The 27980-nt window shown below is 38.6% G+C and overlaps 2 protein-coding genes and 1 long non-coding RNA gene across 7 annotated transcripts in view; 2 read left to right on the top strand and 1 right to left on the bottom strand.

The window, feature by feature from the left end:
- Nucleotide 1: 1 nt before the first annotated feature.
- Nucleotides 2-7364, top strand: MAGOHB (mago homolog B, exon junction complex subunit). Its single transcript, XM_004281147.3, has 5 exons — nt 2-161; nt 2342-2400; nt 3079-3189; nt 5478-5560; nt 7008-7364. The coding sequence occupies exons 1-5, from the start codon at nt 68-70 to the stop codon at nt 7105-7107; spliced, it is 447 nt and encodes a 148-aa protein (XP_004281195.1). The 5' UTR covers nt 2-67; the 3' UTR covers nt 7108-7364.
- A 3208-nt stretch (nt 7365-10572) lies between these two features.
- The window catches only part of LOC105748597 (C-type lectin domain family 12 member B-like), a 34239-nt gene continuing 16831 nt past the window's right edge, over nt 10573-27980 (top strand). For 3 of the 5 annotated variants that reach the window (XM_049694953.1, XM_049694951.1, XM_033408101.2), the window contains exons 1-3: nt 10573-10662; nt 25947-26077; nt 26467-26586. In XM_049694953.1, coding sequence (XP_049550910.1) covers nt 26044-26077; nt 26467-26586 — 154 coding nt within the window. In that variant the 5' untranslated portion in view covers nt 10573-10662; nt 25947-26043. Of the gene's footprint in view, nt 10663-13946; nt 15005-15329; nt 15402-16747; nt 16865-25946; nt 26078-26466; nt 26587-27980 lie in introns of those variants that run through there. The other 2 variants (XM_033408099.2, XM_049694952.1) reach the window with 2 other exon arrangements.
- On the bottom strand, nt 18420-21791 carry LOC117197134 (uncharacterized). The gene is made up of 3 exons (XR_004477657.2): nt 21650-21791; nt 19922-19989; nt 18420-19608 (listed from the first exon to the last, which is right to left on the bottom strand). It is a non-coding gene; the product is annotated as an uncharacterized LOC117197134 (long non-coding RNA).

Genomic DNA, 27980 nt, shown 5'->3' with positions numbered 1-27980 from the left:
CTGACGTCACTGCCAGGCGTCCGGCGGCACGTTGGCTGGGCCTTCGGCGGGCTTTTCGGCGACAAGGATGGCTATGGCCAGCGATTTCTACCTGCGCTACTATGTAGGGCACAAGGGCAAGTTTGGACACGAGTTTCTGGAATTTGAGTTTCGGCCGGACGGTGAGCAGAAAAGCGGCCGCGGCAACGAAGCGCGGTGCTGAGCAGGGGGAAGCGACGTGGAGAGGCCGCGGAGGAGTTGGGGTGGGTGGGCGCGCCTCTGCGGGCTCGCGAGTGTGCAGTAGGGCCGAGGAGCTTAAGGAAAATGGGAAGCGTACATTGGCTTTGTGAATAAAAGAGTAAATTGGTGTCAGTTAAAAGAAAAGCCGATCCTTTACTACCTGTAGTAAAGTTCAGAATCCTAGCATCAGTTCACCGGAAGGGACCTTAAAGGCCCTCTAGTTTATCTGCCTAATACCTGAACGTTTGTGAGAACATCTCCACCACGCGGCGGACGCATGGATGCTTAAAATCTTCCGGTGAACAGTAAATTTCGGACTGCCCATTCATCTTTTTTATTCATTCAGGCGCTGTATGGAAGGCAAAATGTCGAGAAAAACGAATGAGGCCTGCTCTGAAGCGGGGAGCCCCACGTGTAGAAAAATGAGTGTAATGCCGTGTTTGGGGTGCCTAAATACAGTGTTCCCTATAGGATGCATTAAGACTATAAAGAAGGGGCGTGGTTAGTTCTACATGAAAGAGTCGGCAGTCTTTTTAGAGAAGGTGACAGTTGAGGTGAGTCTTGAAACGAGAGTAGATTTTTTTCTTGGTCTCTGAGGGGAAAAAAAGAGTCAGACTGCTGAGAGCCGTATGAGGTGAAACTGCCTGCTGCCCAAGAAAAGTGCAGCAAATTCTGTCTTTGGACAGCTCTGATTCTCTTTAGATGGTTGTACTGTATATTGAATTCTTATTGTAACAACGACAGTCCCACTGCATAGACTTTTCTTTTTTGAATGCATATTATGTGCTGGGCAACATGTAAAAACAAAAATTGAAGGGATAGTAATGCATAAGACTCTTTACTTCCCCTCAAGGAGTTATACCTTGGTGGGTGACATAGACATGAAACTAACCGTAAGGCAGTATAGATATTAAGTGCTGTCGTTCATACTTTGGACAAAGTTCTGTGAAGGCATGAAAGAAAAATTAGGGGAGGATGACATATTAGGAAAGGGGAGGAACATCGCACATTTCATGTAGAAGTCAGGGTAACTTCGGCTCTGCAATTATTTAGAAACCTTAATCACCTTACCCTCTCTGGTTCTCCCCAAGTCTTTTCTAAATTTAACTAAGGAGCCAAGTTTACCTGAATTCTCCATCTGTTCTTTCTTTGTGTGATACTGTTTTCAGGGCCTTTGGCTGTGAACAACTTTTATCTTGTCTGTATCACTTTTAGCCAGTCACATAAATTAAGTAGTCTAAGAGTATCAGGGAAATTTCATTCCAGATCACTGGTTCTCATCTGCCAGCACACCATTCCACAACCTTTCCATAAGTAATGATGAGTTCCAAAGACAGTGATTCCTAAGGGCTTCTCCTCATTAGGATAACCTGTCATTTTAGAGGATCAGGGTCACATTATCACAATACATCTGTATCTGGGCAACTGACCAGCCATGAGGAGAAGCAGACATTAGGGAATTCATCAAAATTAATTGTAGATCAGGTAACAAACTGGTCAATTTTTATTCAGAAGTTATAGTTTGTGTGCTTCTTAATTACAATTCTAAAACAGTATCATTGCCATAGTACATTAATTTGAAGGAAAATAATTAAAAGAACATTTTGGAGTAGTGGGGAAAGCATGTGTATTGGAAGAAGGTAGATCTAGGTCTAAATCTTGTGTGACCCCAGGCAAGTTACTTAACTCTGTTTTCTCAACTATGAATATGTGAGAGAATAAAACATACTTTTCAGGGTTGTTTTACAGATTAGATTAAATGTTCTGGGTAACTCAGCACCAATAAGACATGTAATGTAAACTTTAGAAGAAGTGTTAGTTCCTTTTTTAGATTCCCTGTCTAGATCATGACATAGCTTAAGAAAAATGGGCCTTGAAAATAACCTTCCCATTATATGGAATTGTATTGAAGGCATGGAGTTTAAAAAGTTGACTGGCTTCAACTTCAGCCAACTTAACAGCAAATACATGTTCAGCATTGATCTTATGCCAGGAGGGAGGAAATATTAATAAAAGTAGTAGTATAAAATGATTTTTACCTTCAAAATTGCTTACGATGTCATTTCTTTATATTTTAGCGGTTTTTGCTGTTATAGATTGAATTTTTTTCCACTTCCCACAGGAAAACTTAGATATGCTAACAACAGCAATTATAAAAATGATGTCATGATCAGAAAGGAGGTAAGTTTTTTACAGATGTGTAATTTTTTATATTAAACCTGTTTCCCTCATGTCTATGTTTTTATTTACATATTTAAAGTACATCTAAGGCTGTAAAGAAGAAGCCAGTGTATCGATTGAAAAAGGCTTCTAATTGTAGCATCGATAACAACAAAAGAAGCAATCTGAATATATTAAGTTGTAGTCCCACATTCAAGTGTATCATTTAATTCATTTTATAATTAACTTTGTCTTTTTACTCTATTCATTATTTAAAACTAATTGATAATTATGTTTTAAACACGGTATGAATTTTAAATGGAAGTCTCAAAAGTTAGGTATAAGAAAAAGTTCAAAGCACTAACTGTGCTGTGTATTTGTATTTGTCACTGTTCACCTCATAGATTTTGTGTTGACCACTCAGAGGTACTTGAGTCCTGTGTTACAAAGGCAGAATACAAGGTTTTAAGATGAGGCTGGTGTTGAGAAGAGGGAAAAATATGTTTTAAAGGAAAGGGCAAGAGAGTGAAGAAAAATCATAAGAATGATTCTTTCCCATGTTGTACTTTTAGAATCAGAATTAAATTTTTCTTTAATATTCTATTTGAATACTCAGGGTTTGTAACTCTGTTTTATTATTGCCTTCTGAGTTGTGTTGAGAAAAAGAGAGACACTGAAAGTTTTATAACTTGTTTTCAGGCTTATGTACACAAGAGTGTAATGGAAGAACTGAAGAGAATTATTGATGACAGTGAAATTACAAAAGAAGATGATGCTTTGTGGCCTCCCCCTGACAGGGTTGGCCGGCAGGTTTGTATTTAATAATTCTTTAAATGCATAAATACTAAAAATTGTTAATATAATTGTTATGTTTCTCCTTGTTTATTTAGAATAGCTCCTCATTGAGTCTTGGGTTTTCCATTTAGTAGGCACCTGGTAAATACTTTATAATTTTATTTCACTTGGCGTCATTTTCTGTGCTACCGCCTAGTAGTAAAGGAGTCACTTTAGACATCTTTCTGAACAGTCTTCTCTGCAGCCACCCCAGCTAAAGTTAAGATGTTTCACAGTGTTATAAATGATTGCTATTATTGGTTAATTACTTTTATTAGGAAATAAAAATAGGTAGGAAAAAACACAAGTGTTTGTTAAATTTGAGAATTAGAATTCTCATTGACTACGTAAAATTCACTTTCGCCAGATTTATAACTTTGAAAGTTCTTACTTGCATCTTTATGCCCCAGAGAGTGATTTGATTGGTTTCTTTGTTCCAACTGACCGTTGCCTTTGCCTCTCATATTCCCTTCAGAAAAATCGATGGGCTGCTGAAGAGCTCTGAAGGCCTAATTTCACTCTGTAGAAAGCCAGTTTGATTTCTGAATTGGGTCTTTTCACCTGTTGGAGAAATGAGATATGACCCCAGGAGGAAGAAACATTTAATTTCGCTTTTGTATATTCCCGAGGATTATACTGTATAACAACTTCTTTGACTAGAAGAAAATGTGGCGAAATCTAATAGATGCTGACTCTCTGTAGCAGTAACTTAACACTTCTCTTTAAAGAAATATTATTTAGGAAAGCAAAGGTAATAGTTAACAGTATTTATTTTATGCACTGCAAACACTTTTAAGAAGTAAATTTAGATCTGTTTGTTTTATACATATATACGTTTGCATTAAAAATAGCAACAAACCTTTTATTATCTCTTTAGACTCAGGGAGAGAACAGTGTTTTCATCTACCCACTTGATGATGTGTTCATGTGTTTTGGTTAGTGGGGAGGATTACTCATGCTCCAGAAATTGTCTGTTGGATCTTTAAGTCAAAGATTTTACGATTGTTTGAGAGTCTTATTTAATTCTCCATTTTGTGTGTGCCATAAACTGTACATAATTAGATTTTCTGCTCAAATACATAGCTAGGAGTGTCTTTAAGGTCATCTGTTAATTTAAACTGAAAAATCACTACAGACATAGCCTCTTACTTTTTCATTTTAGATTTGCAGATAAAATATGGAGAAAAATTTATACTTAATTTTGGCACACTAGAAGTATCTATATTATGTTATATTTGTTTTACTAGTTCTTAATTTTAATTGTTTTGTGAAGTCAAAAGAGTATGAATCAAATATTAGTACCATCACTTACTCGTGGTTCTACATCAACAGTTTTTTTCCTCTGTTTTATGAGTCTTGGATTTCACATTTGTAAAATTAGGCAAGTAAAGCTGACCTGAGAAGGGTAGGCTTTATTAGTCCAATTTTAGGGATTACAGAGAATGTTTGTAAAGTCCCTAGCACCAGGCCTGACACATAGTGGGTGCTAAGTAGTACTGTTATTAATATGCAGTTTATTTGTAGAGCCTTGTAGAAAGGGTAAATGTGTTTGTATTTATTATATTAAAAATAGGCTTATACCCATATTACTAGTTTTACTCACATAAGAAACATTTCTCTGTCACTCGTAAGTATATCATTCATTTGATAGCATCATCTTTTTGAGATCTCTGGAAAGCAATTCTTTTTTTTTTTCTCTTTTTTTCCGTTATTTCTCTCTTTTTTTAACATCTGCATTTATTTCTATTTATTTATTTATGGCTGCGCTGGGTCTTCGTTGCTGCGCGTGGGCTTTCTGTAGTTGCGGCGAGCAGGGGCTACTTTTCATTGTGGTTCACGGGCTTCACATTGCTGTGGCTTCTCTTGTTGCGGAGCACGGGCTCTGGGTGCGCGGGCTCCAGTAGTTGTGGTGCGTGGGCTTAGTTGCTCCACGGCATGTGGGATCTTCCCGGACCAGGGCTCGAACCTGTGTCCGCTGCATTGGCAGGCGGATTCTTAACCACTGTGCCACCAGAGAAGTCCCTGGAAAGCAATTCTTGAGTCATCCTAATATTGGGGACACCTGAGGAGCTGATGAGATTTTTTTTTTTTTATTTTACATAGTTTATAGCTACCATGTCGTTTCGTTTTTGGTTTTTTTTTTCCTCCTCTATGATGGCTAGAAAACTTGCAGCTAAAATTGGGACTTCTTGGTAGCAAGAATACATATATCTTGTGAGATGGATTTTTATATTAACTACATTTCTCTGTTTTATTTTTTTCAGGAGCTTGAAATTGTAATTGGAGATGAACACATTTCTTTTACCACATCAAAAATAGGTTCTCTTATTGATGTCAATCAGTCAAAGTGAGTATGTTAAAGCATTTTGACTAAATTGACATAATTTATTAGAGGGGCTCATTTTAGAACCATAGCCAGTTTGGTAAGATTATTTTAATTGCAACCTGTATCAGTTCATTATGTATATGTAATCCTCATTTTTATAGTAGTGAAGACTTGTTATCAAAGAAGTTAGTGGTATATTTTACTGATTGCCAAAAATAATCTTAATCTGGACACAGCATCACAAAATTTAAAAGAAATCCTTATTGGATTTATCAGCCTTATTAGTCCCATATAACATCATTCTCCTCCTTGGATTTAATACTTGAAAGAAATGGAAAAAGCCCCAGTATAGCTTAAGTATGGCTTTAGCTACCTGTGTCTTCCCAAGCTCTGTAAGTGCGGTACCACATAACCATTGTCTGAAAAATCTCTCTGCCTCCAATTATTTCTTTCCACTCTTTCCCCTCAAAATGTTCTTATAGTGTCTTTTTCCTATCCCCCTAAATTGTAATAATTTATTTGTTTGCTTAACTGGTTTCAGTGTAAGCTCCCTGAGAACCTTGCCGTATCTCAAAGTTAGTGCAATGCCTGGCACACAATAGGTGCTTTATAATCTATAGAGGAAAGGAGAAAGGAATTAATGCATAACTACTGGATACAAAAGGCTATGTTCATATATGAAGACTGGCGAGATACTTTTAAACTATCACATCTGTTTTCCCATAGTTGGTGAGGATGTGGCATTTGTATCCTACTGGGATTGTAAATTGTTACAGTGTTTTTTGGAAAGCAATTTGATAATATGCATCAAAAGCTGTTAATATTTTTCATTTATCTTTGTCCAACTGATTTCATTTCTGAGCATTCATCTATCCTGGGAAGTACTCTGAAATAATGAAAAAACTTTATTATTCATAAAGATGTTCATTAAAACCTTAGTGATAATTGGAAAAAAAATCCAAATGCTAACAAGGAGAGATTTGCTAAATTAATTAAAAATTATTTGTGACTTTTTTTTTAATGTAATGGAAAAAGTAATGTTTAAAAGGCCACAGTAAATGATTTTAATTATGAAAAATATTAGAGAAATACCAAAATATTTATAATTATTCCATGAGGAATGACATTATATAGTATTGAGTTTCTTTTTTCTATCTTTATAATTTTATTTGCCTTAAACATTTTTGTGATGCATAAATGTTATTTTTTATAAGGAAATAAACACTTTAAATATGAAATGAATACTGATGAAGAAATTTATGTATTTTTTAATTACAGAAAAGATAGAGATGGGAATTGTTCAGGTTATCCATTTTAGTTATCAGAAAATGCTTTCTTTCTCTTCAAAATTCCTTTAATGTAATTGTTTTAGGTTTTTGGTCTTTGTTTTGTTTTAGGAATTAATTTGTACTATTATGTTGTTTCATTTTAGGAAGAAAAAAGTAACTTTTATCTTTTTAAATTTTAGGGATCCTGAAGGCCTTCGAGTATTTTACTATTTGGTACAGGACCTGAAATGTTTAGTTTTTAGTCTTATTGGATTACATTTCAAGATTAAACCAATCTAAATTGTTTTTTGAAACTGTGTTTATATTTAATTAAGGGATGGGTGAGGGAGGGTTTGCCATTTATGATATTGGGGTTTTTTTGAATGTGAAGCAAGCTTTTTTTGTATGCAAATTGAAAATAAGAGAATACATAAACAGGCTTAATGATTATCTTCACCTGGGTCCAAGTGGCTTGGACAGTCCCCACACACATTAAATTCTGTAAATAAAAGCCACCTTTATTGAAATTTTGCTCCAATAAAACATATCAAAGCCTGGATGGAGAGTGCATTTTTTCCTTCAGGAGGCTGTATCTCTGATTCATTTTAAAGATAAAAATTGTTCTAGTAGGTGCATTCTATGGCAGAGGGTCTTTCACGTAGCAATATGTAGCCAGATTCCCATCCATTTAAAGGCAATTGTAGATCTTCCCTTGTTTCTACCATACCTGATGGGATTTAATTTTTTGGTGCTTATAGAAGTTGTTTGTAGAAGGTTTTGGATTTTTTACATTTGTCACAAACCCCTCAGGGGTCATTCACATTTAAATGTTTTTGTATAAGCTGTGATTTCCTCAAGGTTACGAAGGTAAAGTCAGTACCCCAAATTAGGCACATCTTTTATTATGCCCCTGTTTCCATTATTTCACAATGTATATATTTTGTATATCTGTGGGAAGTAAATGAGTTCTCAGCTCTAAAAATTATTTAAAATTTAGACTTATGTATATATGTGTGTGTGTGTATTTATATCCTAACTCCTAATGAACACATCCCAGTCATATTTCTCAGTTCCCTTCAACTTCTTTCTGATAGACCTGATTACTTCTCCTGTTAGTAGCTAATGCCCTGATATTCTGTTACTTTTCCATCTGAACCTTCACTCTAAAAGTATGCAGTCCTGTTAGTCATCATCCGCTTTGCCCAGGGACCTTAGGGTGGAAGAATTGGTGTCTGAAGGCTCACCGGGGCTCCTGAGCAGCTATGGCCAGTAAACTGTGCGATAATAGAGATGTTCTGTATCTGAGCAGTCCAATAGGGTAGCCACTGGATACTACATGTGGCTACTGAGTACTTGAGATGTGGCTAATATAACTGAATTTATAGTCCTGTTTAAAAATATTTTCCACCATTTTATTATGAAAAATTTCAAACGTAGAAAACCTGAAAGAATTGTAAAATGAACACCCATATGCCAATCTAGATTCTATAATTAACATTTTTCATTTACTGTAATAAGTCTATTATAAGTCATATCGTTGATTTCTCACTTATGGGTGGAATAACTAGTATAATTGGTGTCAATAAACTTATTTTTATTTTTTTATAAATTTATTTATTTATTATTTTTGGCTGCCTTGGGTCTTTGCTGCATGCGAGCTTTCTCTAGTTGCGGTGAGCGGGGGCTACTCTTTGTTGTGGCTCGCGGGCTCTGGAGTGCAGGCTCAGGAGTTGTGGCGCACGGGCTTAGTTGCTCCATGGCATGTGAGATCTTCCCGGACCAGGGCTCAAACCCCTGTCCCCTGCGCTGGCAGGTGGATTCTTAACCACCGTGCCACCAGGGAAGTCCCCAATAGACTTTTTTAAAGTGCTATTTAATTTTTATTAAATTTAGATAGCCAGATGAGGTTTGTGGCTACCCTTTGGACAGTGTAGCTCTAGAGCATGGCTTGGAAGCTTGTTTACCTTGGAGTGCTTCTGGTCCTTTGCATTGCATTAAAATGCGTGGCCATCCTCTTCGGGTTTGCCATGGAAAGTCACCTGATCTCCAGATTGCCACTGTGCAAGACTGCTGTCACCCCCTTGAGGTCTCTTATATGAAAATAAGCATTTCTGTTCAAGCTGTAGACCTTGATGGATGTGTACTATAAAACTATGTTGTAATTCTCTTAAGCTAGATGTCAACCTCAAGGAGAAAACTGTGGGCCCACGATTTTGGTTGCTCCTCAAAATAATCATTCTGTGGCTCCTATTGAATAAGGCAATCCACTCAAGACTGAGCAAGACTGGGGAGAAATAGTCCTTGGGTTAGAAAGTTTTTGATATGTTAACTCCGTCCTCATTCTTAACTTCCGCCTAGTGCTGATTTACTTATGGTCTATCTTCACTATCTACTAAGGTTCTCATATTCAAACCAAGATTGGAGAATAGGTCATTAGGATAAATATTTTATATTTTCTCTGATATTCTTCTCATTTTTGAACTGGCTCTTGCTTGATTGTAAGTGGCTGGTGGAAAACGAGCATTAAAAATTAAATTTTGTACAGCACTAGTTTTATGTGAAACAGGATTTTTATAGCACTCAGGTCAGCAGATACATGTCTCCACCTCTCACTCCCCCCATAATAAAGAGACCTCTTTAAATACATTTCTTTTTCTTTTTTAATAAATTTATTTATTTTTGGCTGAGTTGGGTCTTTGTTGCTGTGCACGGGCTTTCTCTAGTTGCTGTGAGCAGGGGCTACTCTTCGTTGCGGTGTGAGGGCTTCTCATTGCGGTGGCTTTTCTTGTGGAGCACGGGCTCTAGGCACGTGGGCTTCAGTAGTTGTGGCTTTTGGGCTTCAGTAGTTGCGGCACACAGGCTCAGTAGTTGTGGCTCATGGGCTCTAGAGCGCAGGCTCAGTAGTTGTGGCGCACGGGCTTAGTTGCTCCGCGGCATGTGGGATCTTCCCAGACCAGGGCTCGAACCCATGTCCCCTTCATTGGCAGGTGGATTCTTAACCACTGCATCACCAGGGAAGCCCTAAATTTACTTTTCAAGTGTTGACTTTGTGCCTCATCCCTTTATTTGCCCCTTCATGGGATGGAGTGTCACTACCCAGCATCTAAGACAGTCTTTTCTATGTAGTAGGTGCTTTGTAAACATTTTTTCAGCATTTTATTGTCTTTTATATTTACTGCCTTCAGATTATTTGTCTTTGTAACTTAGTCTGAGGTGTAAGAGATTCATTTCTGTCACTATGGATACCTTTCATTACCATGAATTTTTCAAATGCACATACTCATACCACAGAGTTGTATATTCGAACACATTGGATAAGGATGTGTCTTTTGGATGTGGCCCAACTGTGATCCTAAGTTCTGTGTATAGTCTGAGTTCTTCAATCAAAGCAACCAATACAGCACAGCAAAGAGGATGGGTGAGAATCGGGGTGATCTGCCAGGCTGTACCGTTCTATTTTATTTATATATATTTGTTTACAAAATATACTTTATTTTTTAAATTATAGATTTACAAAAAATTGAAAAGGTAGCACAAAGAATTCCCATACGCGCCCCACCCAGTTTCCCCCATGCCCCTCTTTTACATGAATGTAATACAAACTATGCATTATTATGTTTCTCTTTTCTTATTGTGCCTACATGTGCCTATTCCTACTGTGCCCCAATAATCATTGTAGATAGAGAAATAGATATTTAAGATTATAAATTGGGGAGTGGAAATCTGTAGTATTGCCCTAGTAACACCATCTTAACTTCGCTTGAGGTCAAGAAAGCCTTTGAGGGACATAACCCATGGAAAGCTGAAAGCTGACCAGCCTCTGGTGGAATTTGACCTTCTGGGGAGGACTACCAGGTGGGTAAATGGTGGTATCTCTGCCATGAAACCAACGCTAAATCTGGAACTTTTTCTAAGGGTCAAGGGTAGCGGGGCATGGTGGAAAGAGTTGCTTAATGTCAAATGTTTAAACCTCTGGTCTTTGAAGTAAAGGGTTGTGCTAAATAATCTTTAATGTTTCCTCTTAGCCGTAGTAACATATGAGGCAGAGATTTAAAAAAAAAAAAAGTGCCTTATATGAAAGAAAAACCAGGTTTTGTGCCTCTTCTTACTGTTAAAAGTACAAGTAGATATTTCATTGATATCAGGCTGAATCTATTCATGTGGGCATTTAAAATATGAATATAGGGGCTTCCCTGGTGGCGCAGTGGTTGAGAGTCCGCCTGCCGATGCAGGGGACGCGGGTTCGTGCCCCGGTCCGGGAGGATCCCACATGCCGCGGAGCGGCTGGGCCCGTGAGCCATGGCCGCTGAGCCTGCGCGTCCGGAGCCTGTGCTCCACAACGGGAGAGGCCACAACAGTGAGAGGCCACAACAGTGAGAGGCCGGCATACAGCAAAAAAAAAAAATAATAATAATAATAATGAATATACATGAGATTATTTTATATATCCTATTGTTAGACTACTTTGTTTTCATTTGAAATGTGTGAGACCTGTGAACATGGGTTGTGCTGCAAGTTCAACGACTGATCCATATGATTTTTTTTAAAAAAAACTTTTTTTAGAGCAGTTTTAGGTTCACAGCAAAATTGAGAGGGAAGTACAGAGATTTCCTGTATATTCCCTGCCCCCCCCCCACATGCATAGCTTCCCCCATTATCAACATCTCCCACCAGAGTGGTACATTCGTTACAACTGATGAACCTACATTATTAGGTTTCACTCTTGGCCGTGTACATTCTATAGGTTTGGAAAAAATGTATAATGATGTATCCATTATTATGGTGTCATAGAGTGTATTTTCACTACCCTTAAAATGCTCTGTCTATTCGTTTCTCTCTATCCTCAACAGCTGGCAACTTCTAATCTATTTACTGGCTCCATAGTTTTGCCTTTTCCATAAAGTCATATAGTTGGAATCATACAGTCTGTAGCCTTTTCAGACTGCCTTCTTTCACTCAGTAATACACATTTAAGGTTCCTCCATGTCTTTTCATGCCTTGATAGCTCATTTCTTTTTAAGGCTGAATAATATTCCATTGTCTAGATGTACCACAGTTTGTTTATCCATTCACCTACTGAAGGACATCTTAGTTGCTTCCAAGTTTTGGCCATCCTAAATAAAGCTGCTATAAACATGTGTGTTCAGGTTTTTGTGTGGACCTTAAGTTTTTTGATTATTTTAATAATTGGTTTCCTAGCATTATATGGCAATGAGCTAGATTGAAAATCCAAAAAAATTAATAAAAATAACAAAGGTAAATGAATGATTTGAGGATGAGCTTAGAGTCCAAACCGTGTGATACAGTGGCAAGAACACTGAAGAACTGAAATTCTTCATTATGGCACTACTTCACAGAACTATTTTCCCTTTCAACCTGTGAATAGGCTTTATCCCTTAGTGGCACAGAGTCTGAATAGTTATCCAAAATCCTTTTATTTGTTTTTTTTGCCATTATTTTTTCATGTTTTCTTATTTCCTCAGGTGTTCTCATTTAGTTAGAAGTTGGAGGAAGGATGCTTCCTGTTTGATTGGCTGCTGGAGACCAGCTGGGACAATAGAGAAATTCTCTAGACCATTAGAATAGATTTTATCGTCAAGAGAAGGAGGACAGGGCTTCCCTCGTGGCGCAGTGGTTGAGAATCTGCCTGCTAATGCAGGGGACACGGGTTCGAGCCCTGGTCTGGGAGGACCCCACATGCCGCGGAGCAACTAGGCCCGTGAACCACAACTACTGAGCTTGCGCGTCTGGAGCCTGTGCTCTGCAACAAGAGAGGCCACGATAGTGAGAGGCCCGCGCACTGTGATGAAGAGTGGCCCCCGCTTGCCACAACTAGAGAAACCCCTCTCTCAGAAACGAAGACCCAACATAGCAAAAAAATAAATTAATTAATAAACTCCTACCCCCAAAATCTTCTTTAAAAAAAAAAGAAGGACAAAGTAGCTAATTAGGGAAACAGGAAACCTCAAACAACGTGTTCTTTTGAGTTTTTACTGTAAGAGCCAGGAAATTTCATATGGCTCAGTGGCATAAAGGTTAGGCATTAGGACAAATAGCCATGGAGGGGGGAACCTGGACAGGTGAGGTTAATCCTCCCGATAAGAGAGATAAAGACCATCTTCCCCTGGGATCTGGTGGTAGTTCTTGAAGCCTTCACTTCAGGCTGGGACAGGAAGAACAGCCTGCTGCTGTGAAATGATAAACCATTGAGGTTTGAAGGTGTGACTAGGAGCTGTGTGCTAAGCCTCTAGCTGACGAAGTTAATATCAGCAGGAAGGGACGGGTAAAAGGTGTAGTTTCCTAAATGAAGAACGCCTTTAAGCAGCTAGGAAGTAAGTGAATGCTTTATGTATTCATGTTGTGTATGTGTTATCTGTGTTTTGCACAAAAGTGAATTCGGAAGACAATGTACAGGAACATTCAAAACATTCTTCAGACTATTCATCTTTCTGTTTTCTTAAGGAGTGGGTGTGATAGATGAAGTTTAGTGCTTCCGTTTTGTGCTTCTTTGACCAAATGGCAATGCTATAGGAGTTTCAGTTAGTCCTGTCTCAAGTTACTGCTGTTATCTTCTGATGCTGGTTTGAGTTCTTATTTAAGAAGGGATTTGCCTTTCCCAGAAATCAGAGCTTCGTAATAAAAAGAAACTGGAGCTTAGAGGAAGCAGCTACACAGTTTGGCTTTCCCATTATAAATCTCATGATGTCTCTATGAAACTATGAAAAATCTAGATTTTGTAGTCAGTTCTTACCTTTAACCACCTTGTTCATCAAGGGCACATGTAGGCCTCATATCTCTTCTATGTGCTACAGTTAGAATAACGAATGGGACCGATGTTCTCATGGTATGGAGTTTATACAGAGGAAACAGACGACTATGTAAGTGTGAAAATATGTTCTGCCCCCGTCTCAGCCTCCATCGTGAGAGCTATCCACCCTCTTACCAGCTATGAGCATGCAAAACAAAAGAGAAAAAAAGCTCAACATGACCAATATCTCCATGGGGCGGTAAGACATAAAATAACCAGATCTGAGGTCGTGGAATGCCTTTTTCTATAGAGGTAGTGGGATGCTGCCATGTCTCCCAGCTCGTACATTGTGTTAATATGCACCGCCTTCACCCTCCGGTCCCCCCCGCCTTCACCCTCCGGTCCCCCCGCCCAGCCCCGCTTCCTTCTAAGCATCTGCACTCCTGGCTCAGTGTGTCAGCATTTCTGTATTGCAGTCCTGGCTCTTTCACTATTTACAGACCCCTCGAAGAAAGAGAAAAAAATGAATATTTACTTATTTTTGAAGTCTAAGAAATCCTAGCTGTAGTGCTAATCTAATTGAATTCTTCCAGATACGTAAAGTGAGTGACATTCTTATTGAACGTGTGAAGAAACAGGCTTGAAGATTTGGAGTGATGAGTTCAAATTTTTACAGCTAGAAAGGATTTGAATCTTGGACTTCAAATAATAGTATTTAACGTTTAATGAACATTAGCATTAGGTCTGGTTAGCGCTTTATATACCCTACAATCTTGGGAAGCAAAAGCACTATTTTACTTTCGTCGAATCTGAGGTTTAAAAAAGTGAAGTGACTTGCCTCAAGTCACACATAGAAGTGAGGGCTGGTATTTCAAGCCAGATCTGCCCGGTTCCAGAATTCATGCTTGGTGGCAAGAGATTTGTTGAAAATCCAGGCTCTTCTGAATCCAACGCCCATCTGTGCTCTATGTATTCAATCGGGCCTGATTTTAAACATGGGTCAAGAATTAGCAATAATGTGTTCTTTGGTAAGTCAATTACCTTCTTAACATTAGTTTCTTCATTTGTAAGAGGGGGATGATAGTAAGTAGCTGTCAGCGCTGGGAGGTTTCAATATGGTTATACACACAGCAGTCCTCCAGCAAATGATGGCATCTCTCTCTGCCACCTTTTGACAACCATTACTATTTCTCCCACCCCTACTCCCTATGTTCTCTCAGCAGACTTCGTTCATTTCTGGCATTGGGATTGAGGGCTCGGGATCTTTCTGTTTTGAGATTGACAAAGTCAATCCAGGATGAGGGTAAAGAGAGAAGAAAATGCACAGCAGTCAGTGTTCCTGAAGTGTCCAGACTCCACTCATGAAACTTTGTGTGATTGAATTAAATTAGTCTCTGGGAGGTAATTCAGCTGACTGCCTGCCCATGATGACAAGTGGCAGACTCAATGGTGATTCTGAGATTAAGAATTGCATCGGAGGATAGGAGTGGGTCAGCTGACAGCCAGACAACAGGCAGCATAACCTAGTGGTGGGGGGGGTCCTAGTGGTCAGAACATTCCGTAGACTGTGTTTGTAAAGTAGTTTGGAAGAGACGTGGTAGGTGAAGAATGGGGATGCCTTCTAAAGGGTGATGGTTAGTTGTGGCTGGAGGTTGGTAAGGGAAGAAAAGAATAAGCAAGGAATGTGGTTAGAACCTGGTGAAATAGGGCTGGGTTTGTCTCTGCATAATCAATTTCACCTTGTGTTTCCCACCTCACTCCTCTTCCCCCACAGGGTCTGGCTCATAGAAACAGACTTATAGAAATGAATTTCTTTTCACTGGAAGATTATAGGTCTTCACGTGAGGTAAGATTCGTGGATGAAACTCAAGTAGAAGAATAATTCACCAGTATTTCTTAAAAATATCAAATGTGAACACTTTCACACTAGTGTTGTATAAATGGGAACAACTTTTCTGGAGGGCATTTGGTAATATGTATCAAAGTTCTTTAATGTATATATCCCTTGGCCCCATAATTTCTTGTTTAAAATTTTTTTCCTAAGGAAATATTTGAAAGTACAGGACAAATTTTTTTAATATTCACACAAAATATGGAAACAACCTAAATGTCCAGCAGTATGGGATTGCCTAAATACATTATGGTATAATCTATATGGATGAAAACTATACATTGTTTTTATTTCTTATTTTTTGCGATACGCGGGCCTCTCACTGTTGTGGCCTCTCCCGTTGAGGAGCACAGGCTCCGGACACGCAGGCTCAATGGCCATGGCTCACGGGCCCAGCCGCTCCGCGGCATGTGGGATCTTCCCGGACCGAGGCATGAACCCGCGTCCCCTGCATCGGCAGGCGGACTCTCAACCACTGCGCCACCAGGGAAGCCCTATACATTGTTTTTAAAATAACATTTTAGATGAATTTTTTTTTTTTTCTCGGTACGTGGGCGTCTCACTGCTGTGGCCTCTCGCGTTGCGGAGCACAGGCTCCGGACGTACAGGCTCAGTGGCCATGGCTCATGGGCCCAGCCGCTGCGTGGCATGTGGGATCTTCCCGGACTGGGGCACGAACCCGTGTCCCCAGCATCGGCAGGCGGACTGTCAACCACTTCGCCACCAAGGAAGCCCCCTTGTAAGAACTTTTTACTACTGATATGTAGTCCTGAATACACATATATATGTATATATGTGTGTGTATATATATATATATATATGTTTTAAGCCAAGATATTTATATTTTTTCAGAATCCCAAAAAGTAGAATTTTTGTTTTTTGAATTAATAGTTTTAAAAGTGTCTCAGTAATTTGGGATGGTATCACTTTGTCTAACATGTGTATATATATATACATTGAACATTTTGAGCTGAACTGAATAGGACCCAGCCTATCTAATCTATTGGTAAATTTTAAAAAATTCTTTCCTTATTTTCTAATAATCATGGCTGTAGTTACTAGGAGTACAAATGACTTTAGCAAAAATACTGAAAGGTTTTCATTTCTTATATAAATCAGTCTCAGTCTACATGCTTTAGGCACTTGAAGGAGTTAATAAACACACGTCCACAGACACACACACATACATCTTAATCCTGGTGTGTTGCTATAGACTAACCTTTTAATTTTTCTTTGGATAAAAAATCATTCTGTTACAAAGTTTTAATGCAAAACACATACCTCACTTCTTTTTACTTTAGAGATGAGTGATCAAGAAGGGACTTATTCCATCCTGAGATTTCTTCAGTCACCTTCGGAGTCACAAAATAGATCAAGGCCTGGTAGTACCCAAAGCCCTGGCAAGACTGACGGAAAAGGTAGATGTTTGAAGCAACTAGATTCACCCATCTCTTATGAATTGTCAAACTTCTGACATTAGAAATAAAAAGTTCCTATCTATATTCTAGGTTCTCAGTAATATGAAACCATAATGGTCTTTAATATCTTTTTTGTTTTTAATTTTGTGAGAGTGGAGAAATTAATTCTTTTAAATTTGAGAAGGTAATAGAACTTTTTTAAAAATAAATTTATTTATTTTTGGCTATGTTGGGTCTTCGTTGCTGTGCACAGGCTTTCTCTAGTTGCAGTGAGCGGGGGCTACTCTTCGTTGCAGTGCGAGGGCTTCTCATTGTGGTGGCTTCTCTTGTTGCGGAGCACGGGCTCTAGGCACGTGAGCTTCAGTAGTTGTGGCTTGCAGGCTTCAGTAGTTGTGGCTCGCAGGCTCTAGAGTGCAGGCTCAGTAGTTGTGGCACCCGGGCTTAGTTGCTTCACAGCATGTGGGATCTTCCCGGACCAGGGCTCGAACCCGTGTTCCCTGCATTGGCAGGCGGATTCTTTTTTTTTTTTTTTTTTTTTGCGGTACGTGGGCCTCTCACTGTTGTGGCCTCTCCCGTTGCGGAGCACAGGCTCTGGACGCGCAGGCTCAGCGGCCATGGCTCACGGGCCCAGCCGCTCCGCGGCATGTGGAATCTTCCCGGACCGGGGCATGAACCCGTGTCCCCTGCTTCGGCAGGTGGACTCTCAACCACTGCACCACCAGGGAAGTCCCAATAGAATGTTTTCATTCGAATTTGGTCAAGAGAAATTCATGAGGACTTTTTTTTTTTTTTTGGCCAGACCGAAAGGCTTGCTGGATCTTAGTTCCCCGACGAGGGATGGAACGTAGGCCCCCAGCAGTGGAAATGTGGAGTCCTAACCACTGGACGGCCAGGGAATTCCCTCATGAGGATTTTAAAAGTAAAGGACAGACTAGAGTCTCAAGAAAACATTGCAGGGGCTTCCCGGGTGGCGCAGTGGTTGAGAATCCGCCTGCCAATGCAGGGGACACAGGTTCGAACCCTGGTCCAGGAGGATCCCACATTCCGCAGAGCAACTGGGCGTATGCGCCACAGCTGCTGGGCCTACGCTCTGGAGCCTGTGAGCCACAACTCCTGAAGCCTGGAGCCCGTGCTCTGCAAAGAGAGAGGCCACCGCAGTGAGAAGCCCGCGCACCGCAAGGAGGAATGGTTTCCGCTTGCTGCAACTGGAGAGAGCCCGCGCAATGTTAATTCTTAAGGGAGGAGACATTTGGCTCAGGTCACAGATCTTTTTCAACTTACCCGTGAATCCCAAGACTCCTGTTGTTAAAAGGAGAAAGAAACAGAAGATTCCAAGAATCACTAGAGTGGGAAAGCAGGCAAATGGAACTGAAGACCCTGCCCGGAGAGAAAACAAAGAGGCTGAGGAGACCAGCAGGGGAAAGACTGAGTTACAGGGCTTAGAGGGGGACGTTCCGTAAATTCAAGACCCTAACTCTTGAATGTCTTCAAACTTGAAATCATAAATTGAAAGGGATACTGGACAATTTGAAACATCAAAGGGGCTGAGGAGACCAGCAGGGGAAAGACTGAGTTACAGGGCTTAGAGGGGGACGTTCCGTAAATTCAAGACCCTAACTCTTGAATGTCTTCAAACTTGAAATCATAAATTGAAAGGGATACTGGACAATTTGAAACATCAACGGACTGAGAGTTAGATGCCAGGGTTCTACTCCCTATTCTGCCACTATATACCTCTGAGGGAATTCACTTATTCTATCTTTACCAAAATAATCCTCTGATTCATCTCCATGATTTATGAATACAAAGTGAATACTAGATATGAGGACTTGGTTTTTGAGATGCAAACATACTTCTAAATAAAACATATCTGGGGCTTCCCTGGTGGCGCAGTGGTTGAGAATCTGGCTGCCGATGCAGCGGACACGGGTTCGAGTCCTGATCTGGGAAGATCCCACATGCCGCGGAGCAACTGGGCCCATGAGCCACAACTACTGAGCCTGCGCGTCCGGAGCCTGTGCTCTGCAACAAGAGAGGCCGCGATAGTGAGAGGCCCGCGCACCGCGATGAAGAGTGGCCCCTGCTTACCACAACTAGAGAAAGCCCTCGCACAGAAACGAAGACCCAACGCAGCCATAAATAAATAAATAAATAAGTAAAACATATCTGTATAGTCAATTTTATTGACCCATAATCAGAAGATATTTATTATCCTGTAAATATCATATGCTTGCATATATATCCATCATTTTCTCATTGGAGCCTCACTACAGTTCTTCAACAGTAGAAGAAATTATAATTCCAAACATGTATCAAACAATGTTAATCAAATATTGTTTCTTGAAACTTCATAAAATGAGTGGATATAGACATCAGGAGATTCACAATTGTTTCCAAATTGAAAAGCAGTAATTTTCCTGCTTGATTTGCTCAGTTATGAATTTATGTATATAGCACCCAAACTACATTAGTTATCTGGAATATACTAAATATGGACATTTCACTTTCAATACCATTTTTTTTGTTTAGATTATAAGATATAGTTTAAGCAACCTCATGAAACTGGGCAGGCTAACTTAGTTTTTTGCGGCCGTGGTAAGCTGAGCAATTGGAGGACAGGTAAGCTAGGTCCTCTACATAAACTTTACCTTTTTCTTCAGGTGATTCAGTTCTTGTTATCTTTGTCCGATTGGACTTTGTAGCGCATATTTTCCCTTCTGCGTAAATTAGCTGCTCTTTTGTCTCTGGAGATTAAAAGAGAGACGTGGTTACCACACCATAGTCACACTGTTTCTTGGAAAGCATGTAAGTTATCAGTATGTGTGAAGGGAGTTGACAGAATAGGATTTTTTCCAAATCGAGGAGATCTATATACTTGTTTTCTTCTTACCATGTGAAGTCCATCAGGTAAATCTTTTAAGTAACAAAATCTTGAAAAAGAGTTAGACATAATATGCCATATGCTAAATTATAATGACATTCTTTAGAAAAATTATTTAACAAGGAAAAGAAAATAATATCAGAGTTCAGTAGGGACTGGGAGAAAAAAATACTCACTTTCTGCATCTGCTTCTTGGAAGGGATGTGTTTCAACTCTGCATATCCTGGGTGTTTTTCATTCATCTCTAAACATTTTTGAGATACAATTCTAAGATGCAGACATCAACAGGTTTTTTTGAAACTAAGTTTTCAGGTTCTGTCTTTCTGAGTTCTCTGTGTATTATTGAAATCACTATTTCATACCATTTAAATACTGATGCATGATTTTACTTCTGCAATTTTCTTCCAAGAAAGATTTTTGCCTCAGATTATTTTCTTTCCCATTCCTAAAATTATCAGTTACCAGCATCTCTTTAGATGTCATTTCACCTGTTACCTGGAGTTCTCCAAATGTGGTATTTAACTTTAAAAGGGTAACAGTGCTATGATCTATGAAATGTTTATACTACACTTAAAAACTGTCCCTATCCAGAAAAATAAAAAGATAATTTTTATGAGTCATTTTGTATTGTAAAGATAACTAGTGTTACATAGTAGGTTATTCTAAAATTTCTCTTTCAGGAGTTCTCCTGATTTTTTTTCTATTTATCTTCACTCTTTTTTTATGATTAAAGATAGTTTACTTTCCGTGATCTCCTGAAGAATCTCTTCCAACAAGTTGTTAAAAATGAAAGCCCTGGGCTTCCCTGGTGGCGCAGAGGTTGAGAGTCTGCCTGCCGATGCAGGGCACACGGGTTCGTGCCCCGGTCTGGGAAGATCCCACATGCCGCGGAGCGGCTGGGTCTGTGAGCCATGGCCGCTGAGCCTGCGCGTCCGGAGCCTGTGCTCCGCAGCAGGAGAGGCCACAGCAGTGAGAGGCCCGTGTACCACAAAAAAAAAAAAAAAAAGAAAGCCGTACAATTGGGATGCAAATTAGTTTAGTTGTACTCTTGTGGGGTGTGTAGCATTGTGCCCATAATATTTGAAGGCATAGGCTAAAAGCAACCAATTCTCCTTGAAATATTAACTTTACTTGCAAATTTTTTGAAAAGTTAATTAATTTATTTCAAGTATTTCAAATATCATTTTTATAATCAAAGCAATTTATATAGAATAGAATTCTGATAACACAAAAAGTTTTAAAATTCTTATGTTCACTAGTTTGCCAGCGTATCATCAAATAAAACACTTTTTATGTATTTTATTTCCTCAGAGAATTATGCCCTGTTGTTGTCTTTTATACTGATTAAAATATATAGGCCTTCGTGTATTCATAATATTCACTTATAACATTTAATAGTTTCCCACAAGATAACTTCTCATAAGAAAACATGATTGTGCAGAAATAGATTTATAATGCCTTTAAAAATCCTTTACCAAGTTTGTAATATCTCATGAATATGGAAGCTATATCACATAAATAAGAAAATTCTAGATTTGGATGTGAAATAGAGAAACACACTATTATACAGACAAGAACAATTAATTACTGATTAAATAATTATTTTATTATTCATATCCTGGCTTCATCGATGTGACCATTTGCTTTATTAACTCAGTTAATCTGAGAGATATCCTGAAATATTTTCTAACAGTGCTATCAGTTATATTCAATGGTAAACCATGAAAAAATCTGAGGTAATTTACCTTGTAAAGTGAATTTTAAACCTGAATGGGTTAGTTCTTTTTCTACAAGATTAAATTTACTGGATTACTTTTTAAAATCTCTATTCTTTGTGCTCCGTATACGCACTAGTAACGATGAGATAAGCTGAGAGCGACAGCTATAGATATAGTTGGTGATACCTGTGTCAGTGTGGTAGTTTCTGCTGGAATCTGGTCCCAATGGAAGAGGTGAACCCCAGTGGGCGAATGGCACAGTTGTGTGAGCTGTGGCTCAAGACGACTCTTCTGGGCTCTATATGTTATTGGCTCTTGTTATCAAAGAAGCTTCAGTATTTGCCAGCTCTTCATGAACATGTGAGAAAGCAGTTCATATTTGTACTTCAGGCTTCACAATTTGCATCTTCTACGGAGAAAGGCAGTTTTTAAGCAAGGGAGATGAATGGGCAATATAATTTAAAGGGCCATGCCCATTTTGCACAGAATTCAACACTGAACTTAAAAGAGAAAAAAGCACCAAAAAGGCCACCATCACCACTATGACCACCACCAAATACTATGATTCTAAATATAATCCCTATATAGATTAGACACTAGTTTGGGCTCTAAATAGAAACTGTATGTAATGGGATATTTAAATCCATCTTCTAAACTATGCTAGTGTTAGCTAAGTGGAAATATTAATACATGAGTACTAATAGTTCATTATTCTCCCCAGTTATCTGAAGGAGATTTTGAAAAATAAAGTTTTAAGATGTTAAGTTTTATTAGATGAAGAGCTAGTCAATCTCTGGTTCCTTTAAAATATATCTAAATTCAATTGCTTTATTCTTTGAAACATTTTTTTCAGAACATACACGTTTTACAGTCTGTTTTTTTCAATTCATTCCAATACAAGTATACTCTATATTCTCTAAATATACTCTCTCTATATAAACTTCAGGTTTTGAGGTTTTTGGTTCCCTTCTCCTTCAGTCTGTACTCTAATTATAAAGAGTAGAAATATATTGGCTTCCCCCTTAGTGGTCTAAAGTGGCATTTCCAACGGTGTAATGGATAAACGGTGACAGTGCAGTTGGAATATATATGTTTCAACTCAGTAGAAAAGGATTGATAGCTTTATCTGTTTTCACCATTCAATAATGGTAAAAAACACAATAAAGAAATGTATTTCAATTGTGGATTTCATTCCTTCAAAAAAACCCATTTTAGACTGGTACATTTGCAAGAGTTTTACATTGAGTTCTAGTATGGAGAAATGATGACAAAAGAAAAACCTATTTTGATGTAAAAACAAGTTGTTATGGAAATTTTCAAACAGAAAGAGTGCAATAAAAAAATAACCCTATGTAGCCTGAGAAAGAGGAATATTATTTATGTTCTGGCTATATGTTCTTTCTGGCTTTGTTATAGTCCCTTCTTATTCTTGTCTTGCTCTCTCAAACTGCTAGAGACTTCATCTGAAACAACCATCTGGTAAGCTCAACACTCAACACCACTGAAATTGGGATATTAGAACTTGAAAACATTTGCTTAGGCCTTAACTTCTCACATTTGGAAGTCCATCAAACATTTCCATTTCTTCCTAATCACTAACTTTCTGCACTTAAACAAAAAGTCAGTTCACTGATCTACTTCTTTATCATTTTTCTTTACAATATTATACCTCTTTACAGCAATTTTTCTTTTTTAACCAATGATATAATGTAATAATTATTTTCATCATGAAACATATATGCCCCATTATTTCTAAATAGTTCACTAATTCTTTAATCTTTCATATTCAAAATAGCTCTCTTAGTCTTTAGTACGATTATGCTTCACCTTACAAATTACCTTCTTGCTTGTAGGTGTTTCCCTTTCATCACTTTAAATATGTCTTGCCACTCCCTTCTGACTCGCAGAGTTTCTGCCGAAAGATCAGCTGTTAACCTTATGGGTATTCCCTTGTATGTTGTTTGTTGTTTTTCCCTTGCTACTTTTAATATTTTTTTCTTGGTATTTAATTTTTGATAGTTTGATTAATATGTGTCTTGAGTGTTTTTCCTTGGATTTATCCTGTACGGGACTCTCTGCTCTTCCTGGACTTGATTGACTATTTCCTTTCCCATATTAGGGAAGTTTTCAAATATAATCATTTCAAATATTTTCTAAGTCCCTTTCTTTTTCTCTTCTTCTTCTGGGACCCCTATAATTCAAATGTTGGTGCATTTAATGTTGTTCCAGAGGTCTCTGAGACTGTCCTCAATTCTTTTCATTCTTTTTTGTGTATTCTGCTCTTTAGTAGTTATTTCCACTATTTTATCTTCCAGATCACTTATCCATTCTTCTGCCTCAGTTATTCTGCTATTGATTCCTTCAAGAGAATTTTTAATTTCATTTATTGTGTCTTTCATCATTGTTTGTTTGCTCTTTATTTCTTCTAGGTTCTTGTTAAACGTTTCTTGTATTTTCTCCATTCTATTTCCAAGATTTTGGATCATCTTTGCTAGCATTACTCTGAATTCTTTTTCAGGTAGACTGCCTATTTCCTCTTCATTTGTTTAGTCTGGTGGGCTTTTACCTTGCTCCTTCATCTGCTGTGTGTTTCTCTGTCTTCTCATTTTGCTTAACTTACTGAGTTTGGAATCTCCTTTTTGCAGGCTGCAGGTTAGTAGTTCCCGTTGCTTTTGGTGTTTGCCCCCAGTGGCTAAGGTTGGTTCAGTGGGTTGTGCAGGCTTCCTGGTGGAGGGGACTAGTGCCTGTGGTCTGGTGGATGAGGCTGGATCTTGTCTTTCTGGTGGGCAGGACTGCGTCCAGTGGTGTGTTTTGGGGTGTCTGTGACCTTATTATGATTTTAGGCCTCCTCTCTGCTAATGGGTGGCGTTGTGTTCCTGTCTTGTTAGTTGTTTGGCACAGGGTGCCCAGCACTGTAGCTTGCTGGTTGTTGAGTGGAGCTGGGTGTTAGTGTTGAGATGGAGATCTCTGGAAGAGCTCTTGCTGATTGATATTATGTGGAGCTGGGAGGTCTCTGGTGGACCAATGTCCTGAACTCGCCTCTCCCACCTCAGGCCTGACACCCGGCCGGAGCACCAAGACCCTGTCAGCCACACGGCTTTTGGGAAGTCTGAGGTTTTCTGCCAGCATTCAGTAGGTGTTCTGTAGGAGTTGTTCCACATGTAGATGTATTTCTGATGTATTTGTGGGGAGGAAGTTGATCTCCACCTCTTACTCCTCCGCCATCTTGAAGGTGACACCAGATTTTTCAATTTAGAGTCAGAAAGTAAACAAAATAAAAATGAATTACAATATAGGCGGACAATCGGTGTAGAATATTTTTTATAAAATCTCTTCTATCTCTACCCTTGGTTTACTGAGATCTTTTTTTTGTGTGTGGTATGCGGGGCTCTCACTGTTGTGGCCTCTCCCGTTGTGGAGCACAGGCTCCGGACACACAGGCTCAGCGGCCATGGCTCACGGGCCCAGCCACTCTGCAGCATGTGGGATCTTCCTGGACCGGGGCACGAACCCGTGTCCCCTGCATCGGCAGGCGTACTCTCAACCACTGCGTGACCAGGGAAGCCCCTACTGAGATCTTTGAATGAACAGGAATGTTATAATATTCTTCTTGGTCAACCAACCTTGTATTTCATACATTAAAAGATAAAATGTGATATATTTTTAGGATTATCTGTAAGACCTTTTGATCTGAACTGGACATAGGACTGTGGGAAACTTATGACCACTGCCTGTATCTGAGGCATCTTGTGTGGTTTCGCCTGACTCACACATACATTAGTTTCTATGAGGTTATAGCCCTGATAAGAGTCTTAGGTCTATTTTTGTTTGTGTACAATATCTATTTATTCCCACTACAAATATTGAACTTTTTTCACTTGAGCAGTAAAGAGCAAAAGGTAGATTGTCGGTGGCTACCCAACCATATTTATATGAATAGAATTTGTTTTTCCTCTGAAACAAAGTCAGGGTGGAGGTAATACCAAAAAACCTTAAGCCAAACTGTCACTATCTGGACATATAGGTTTTATGATGTGATTTCTCTCTTCAAATGCCTTTTTATATAAGCAGTCATTTAAATCCACCTTTGATGAACAGATATGTTATTTACAGCATTATTCCTTTTAAAAATTCCTCTGGTTGTCTAGAACCTTAGTTTCCATATACCTGTGTCTCCTTTACTGCATACTCAGTTCTCATAAAAATTTTCACTCTAGACTACTCAATTATATTATTTATGACAGTGGCTTTTCCTAATTTATTTCTGGAGTGATGGACTATTACCTGTACAAACCAGATGGTATTTAAAGGCTTGTTGTACATAGTTTAGTTAAGTAGACGTGATTTTATTTTTGTATACCTATTAGAAAATATCCAGTTAGAGATTCATATTTCCTCTGTGGTTTTTACCAAATTGAGTTAGTTTCATACAACTGTAAGTAGCTGTACCACCTGAGAGGTCTGGACTTGTCATCAACTGTAGGAGGATAGTGGAAGAAATATCTCTTCATTCATCCGCCAACAACTTTGTAAGCTCTCCTTCACCTTTGGGATAAAGAAATCATCCAAAAGTCTCCACAATGTCAACTGCTTCAGACTGTGATCAACCTCCAGGTATTTTTTTAAAATCTAAATGTCCTGTGCCATTTCAATGGAAATAAAAGTTTTGTTGTTTTTGTTTGTCATAAGTGCTGGTTATGATTATACTAGGGGCATTGTATTTTTAATATTTCCCACATATACCTGAAAGAGTGCCTTTAAATATATTTAAAAGAAATAATTATCTATTTCCTGACTTGATCCAAAGTGTAATCAACCAGTTTAAATACTTTTAGGAAAGCTGGATGGGCTGTCGAGTGGAAATGTGTTTTGAGTATCTTTGATTTTACTACTACTATATTTGTATTTCCAGTGATCTTTGAAAATGGTAATGAATCTCTTAAGTTCTAATCTCACTTGCTTTACAAGGTTATAAAGTAATTATATATTTTCTATGCTAAAAGAAAACACAGAGCAGACAGAGACAATCCCTATTGTGGATGTGGAAGAGCCTCTTGCCCTTCCTCCTCCTCCTCCACCTGAGGATGAATGGCGCCCGATTCCTGAGCACACCAATGTGGATGGTAAAGTAGATATACCAGATTTTATTCATTTACGGTCTCTTTTTGTTATCTTTAGATACATCTTCCATTTTATGTTTCTCTACTTGTTACTATTCGGAAATTTTAAAATTTAGAGAAAATACAAAGATTAAAACATTTTCAAAACAGGTATAGAGGGCTTCCCTGGTGGCGCAGTGGTTGAGAGTCCGCCTGCCGATTCAGGGGATGCGGGTTCGTGCCCCGGTCCGGGAAGATCCCACGTGCCGCGGAGCGGCTGGGCCCGTGAGCCATGGCAGCTGAGCCTGCGCGTCTGGAGCCTGTGCTCCGCAGCAAGAGAGACCGCAACAGTGAGAGGCCCGCGTACCGCAAACAACAACAACAACAAAAAACATATATAGAAGTAAAACGAAAGTGTATTTTCTGACAGGTTTGAAATTTTCATATATTAAAGAGCATAGTTAAAGATGAAGGAAGCCATTGGTCCAAATTTAGATTTGTTTTCTCACATGAAACTGAGGGACTTAAGCTTGTTCAAGGTTTAAAACTCAGAAAATTTGTAAAAAAGACAAAGAAAGGTAGAACCCTATTACATGATGCCTCCTTTTGATCATAATTAAACTTAACATGTTTTAATAGAACAGGGTTTTCCAAGCTCGGCACTAATGACATTTTGGGCTAGGTAACTCTTTGCTGTGGGACACTGTTTAGTGATTGTAGGATGTTTAGCACCATTCTTGGCATCCATGCACTAGATGTCAGTACCACCCGCCCGTCAGTTATGACGCCAAGAATTTCTCCAGATATTTATTAATGTCCCCTGGGGAACAAACTTTCCTCTGGTTGATAACCACCAAGTTATATGATTCAGAAAGTTAAAGAAATGATTTGGGTATTAGTCATGAATATAACCATTCTCTTGACAGCAATTTTTTAACCTTGTTTCAGAAATACAATTCTTCCAAAATATAAAGAAATATCTTTTTTACACTGGAGTTTATACATTTATTTTGGAGGGAAATAAACTTACCAATAAAAGACTATTAACAATGAGCTCTGAAAGTTTAGTTTCTAGAATGTGGGGATGTAGCATATTATTTTTGTGAAATTGAATACATTATAGATGTTGTTTGACCTAAAACCAAATATCATCCCTTTAAAACATTCACTAAGATTTACTGTAATTCTTTATGAAAGGAACATACTACTACATCAAGTTCAAATAAAGAGTTCTATCTTAATAATAACACAGATTTAAAATTGTTAAGCATTTCTCCATCTGATCATATTAATGAGGATAATGTAATCTGAACTGAAATTTTGTGTCTGGTTTAAGGATATTTAATAACGCCTGTATGTAAAATTTTCACCTGTGCTGGAAGTCCCCAAAGACACACTCAGGTTTAATGTCTCACTAG

The sequence above is a fragment of the Orcinus orca genome, chromosome 11 (genome assembly GCF_937001465.1).
Source record: "Orcinus orca chromosome 11, mOrcOrc1.1, whole genome shotgun sequence".
Lineage (NCBI taxonomy): Eukaryota > Metazoa > Chordata > Mammalia > Artiodactyla > Delphinidae > Orcinus > Orcinus orca.
This window is presented reverse-complemented; position numbering and strand designations above follow the sequence as displayed.

What these genes read in the sequence shown, in the direction of transcription:
- MAGOHB (XM_004281147.3), top strand. Translation starts at nt 68, where the DNA reads ATGGCTATGGCCAGCGATTTCTACCTGCGCTACTATGTAGGGCACAAG. An exon ending in ATGTCATGATCAGAAAGGAG is followed by an intron (nt 2,401 to 3,078) that starts GTAAGTTTTTTA and finishes ACTTGTTTTCAG; the next exon opens with GCTTATGTACACAAGAGTGT. An exon ending in ATTGATGTCAATCAGTCAAA is followed by an intron (nt 5,561 to 7,007) that starts GTGAGTATGTTA and finishes TTTAAATTTTAG; the next exon opens with GGATCCTGAAGGCCTTCGAG.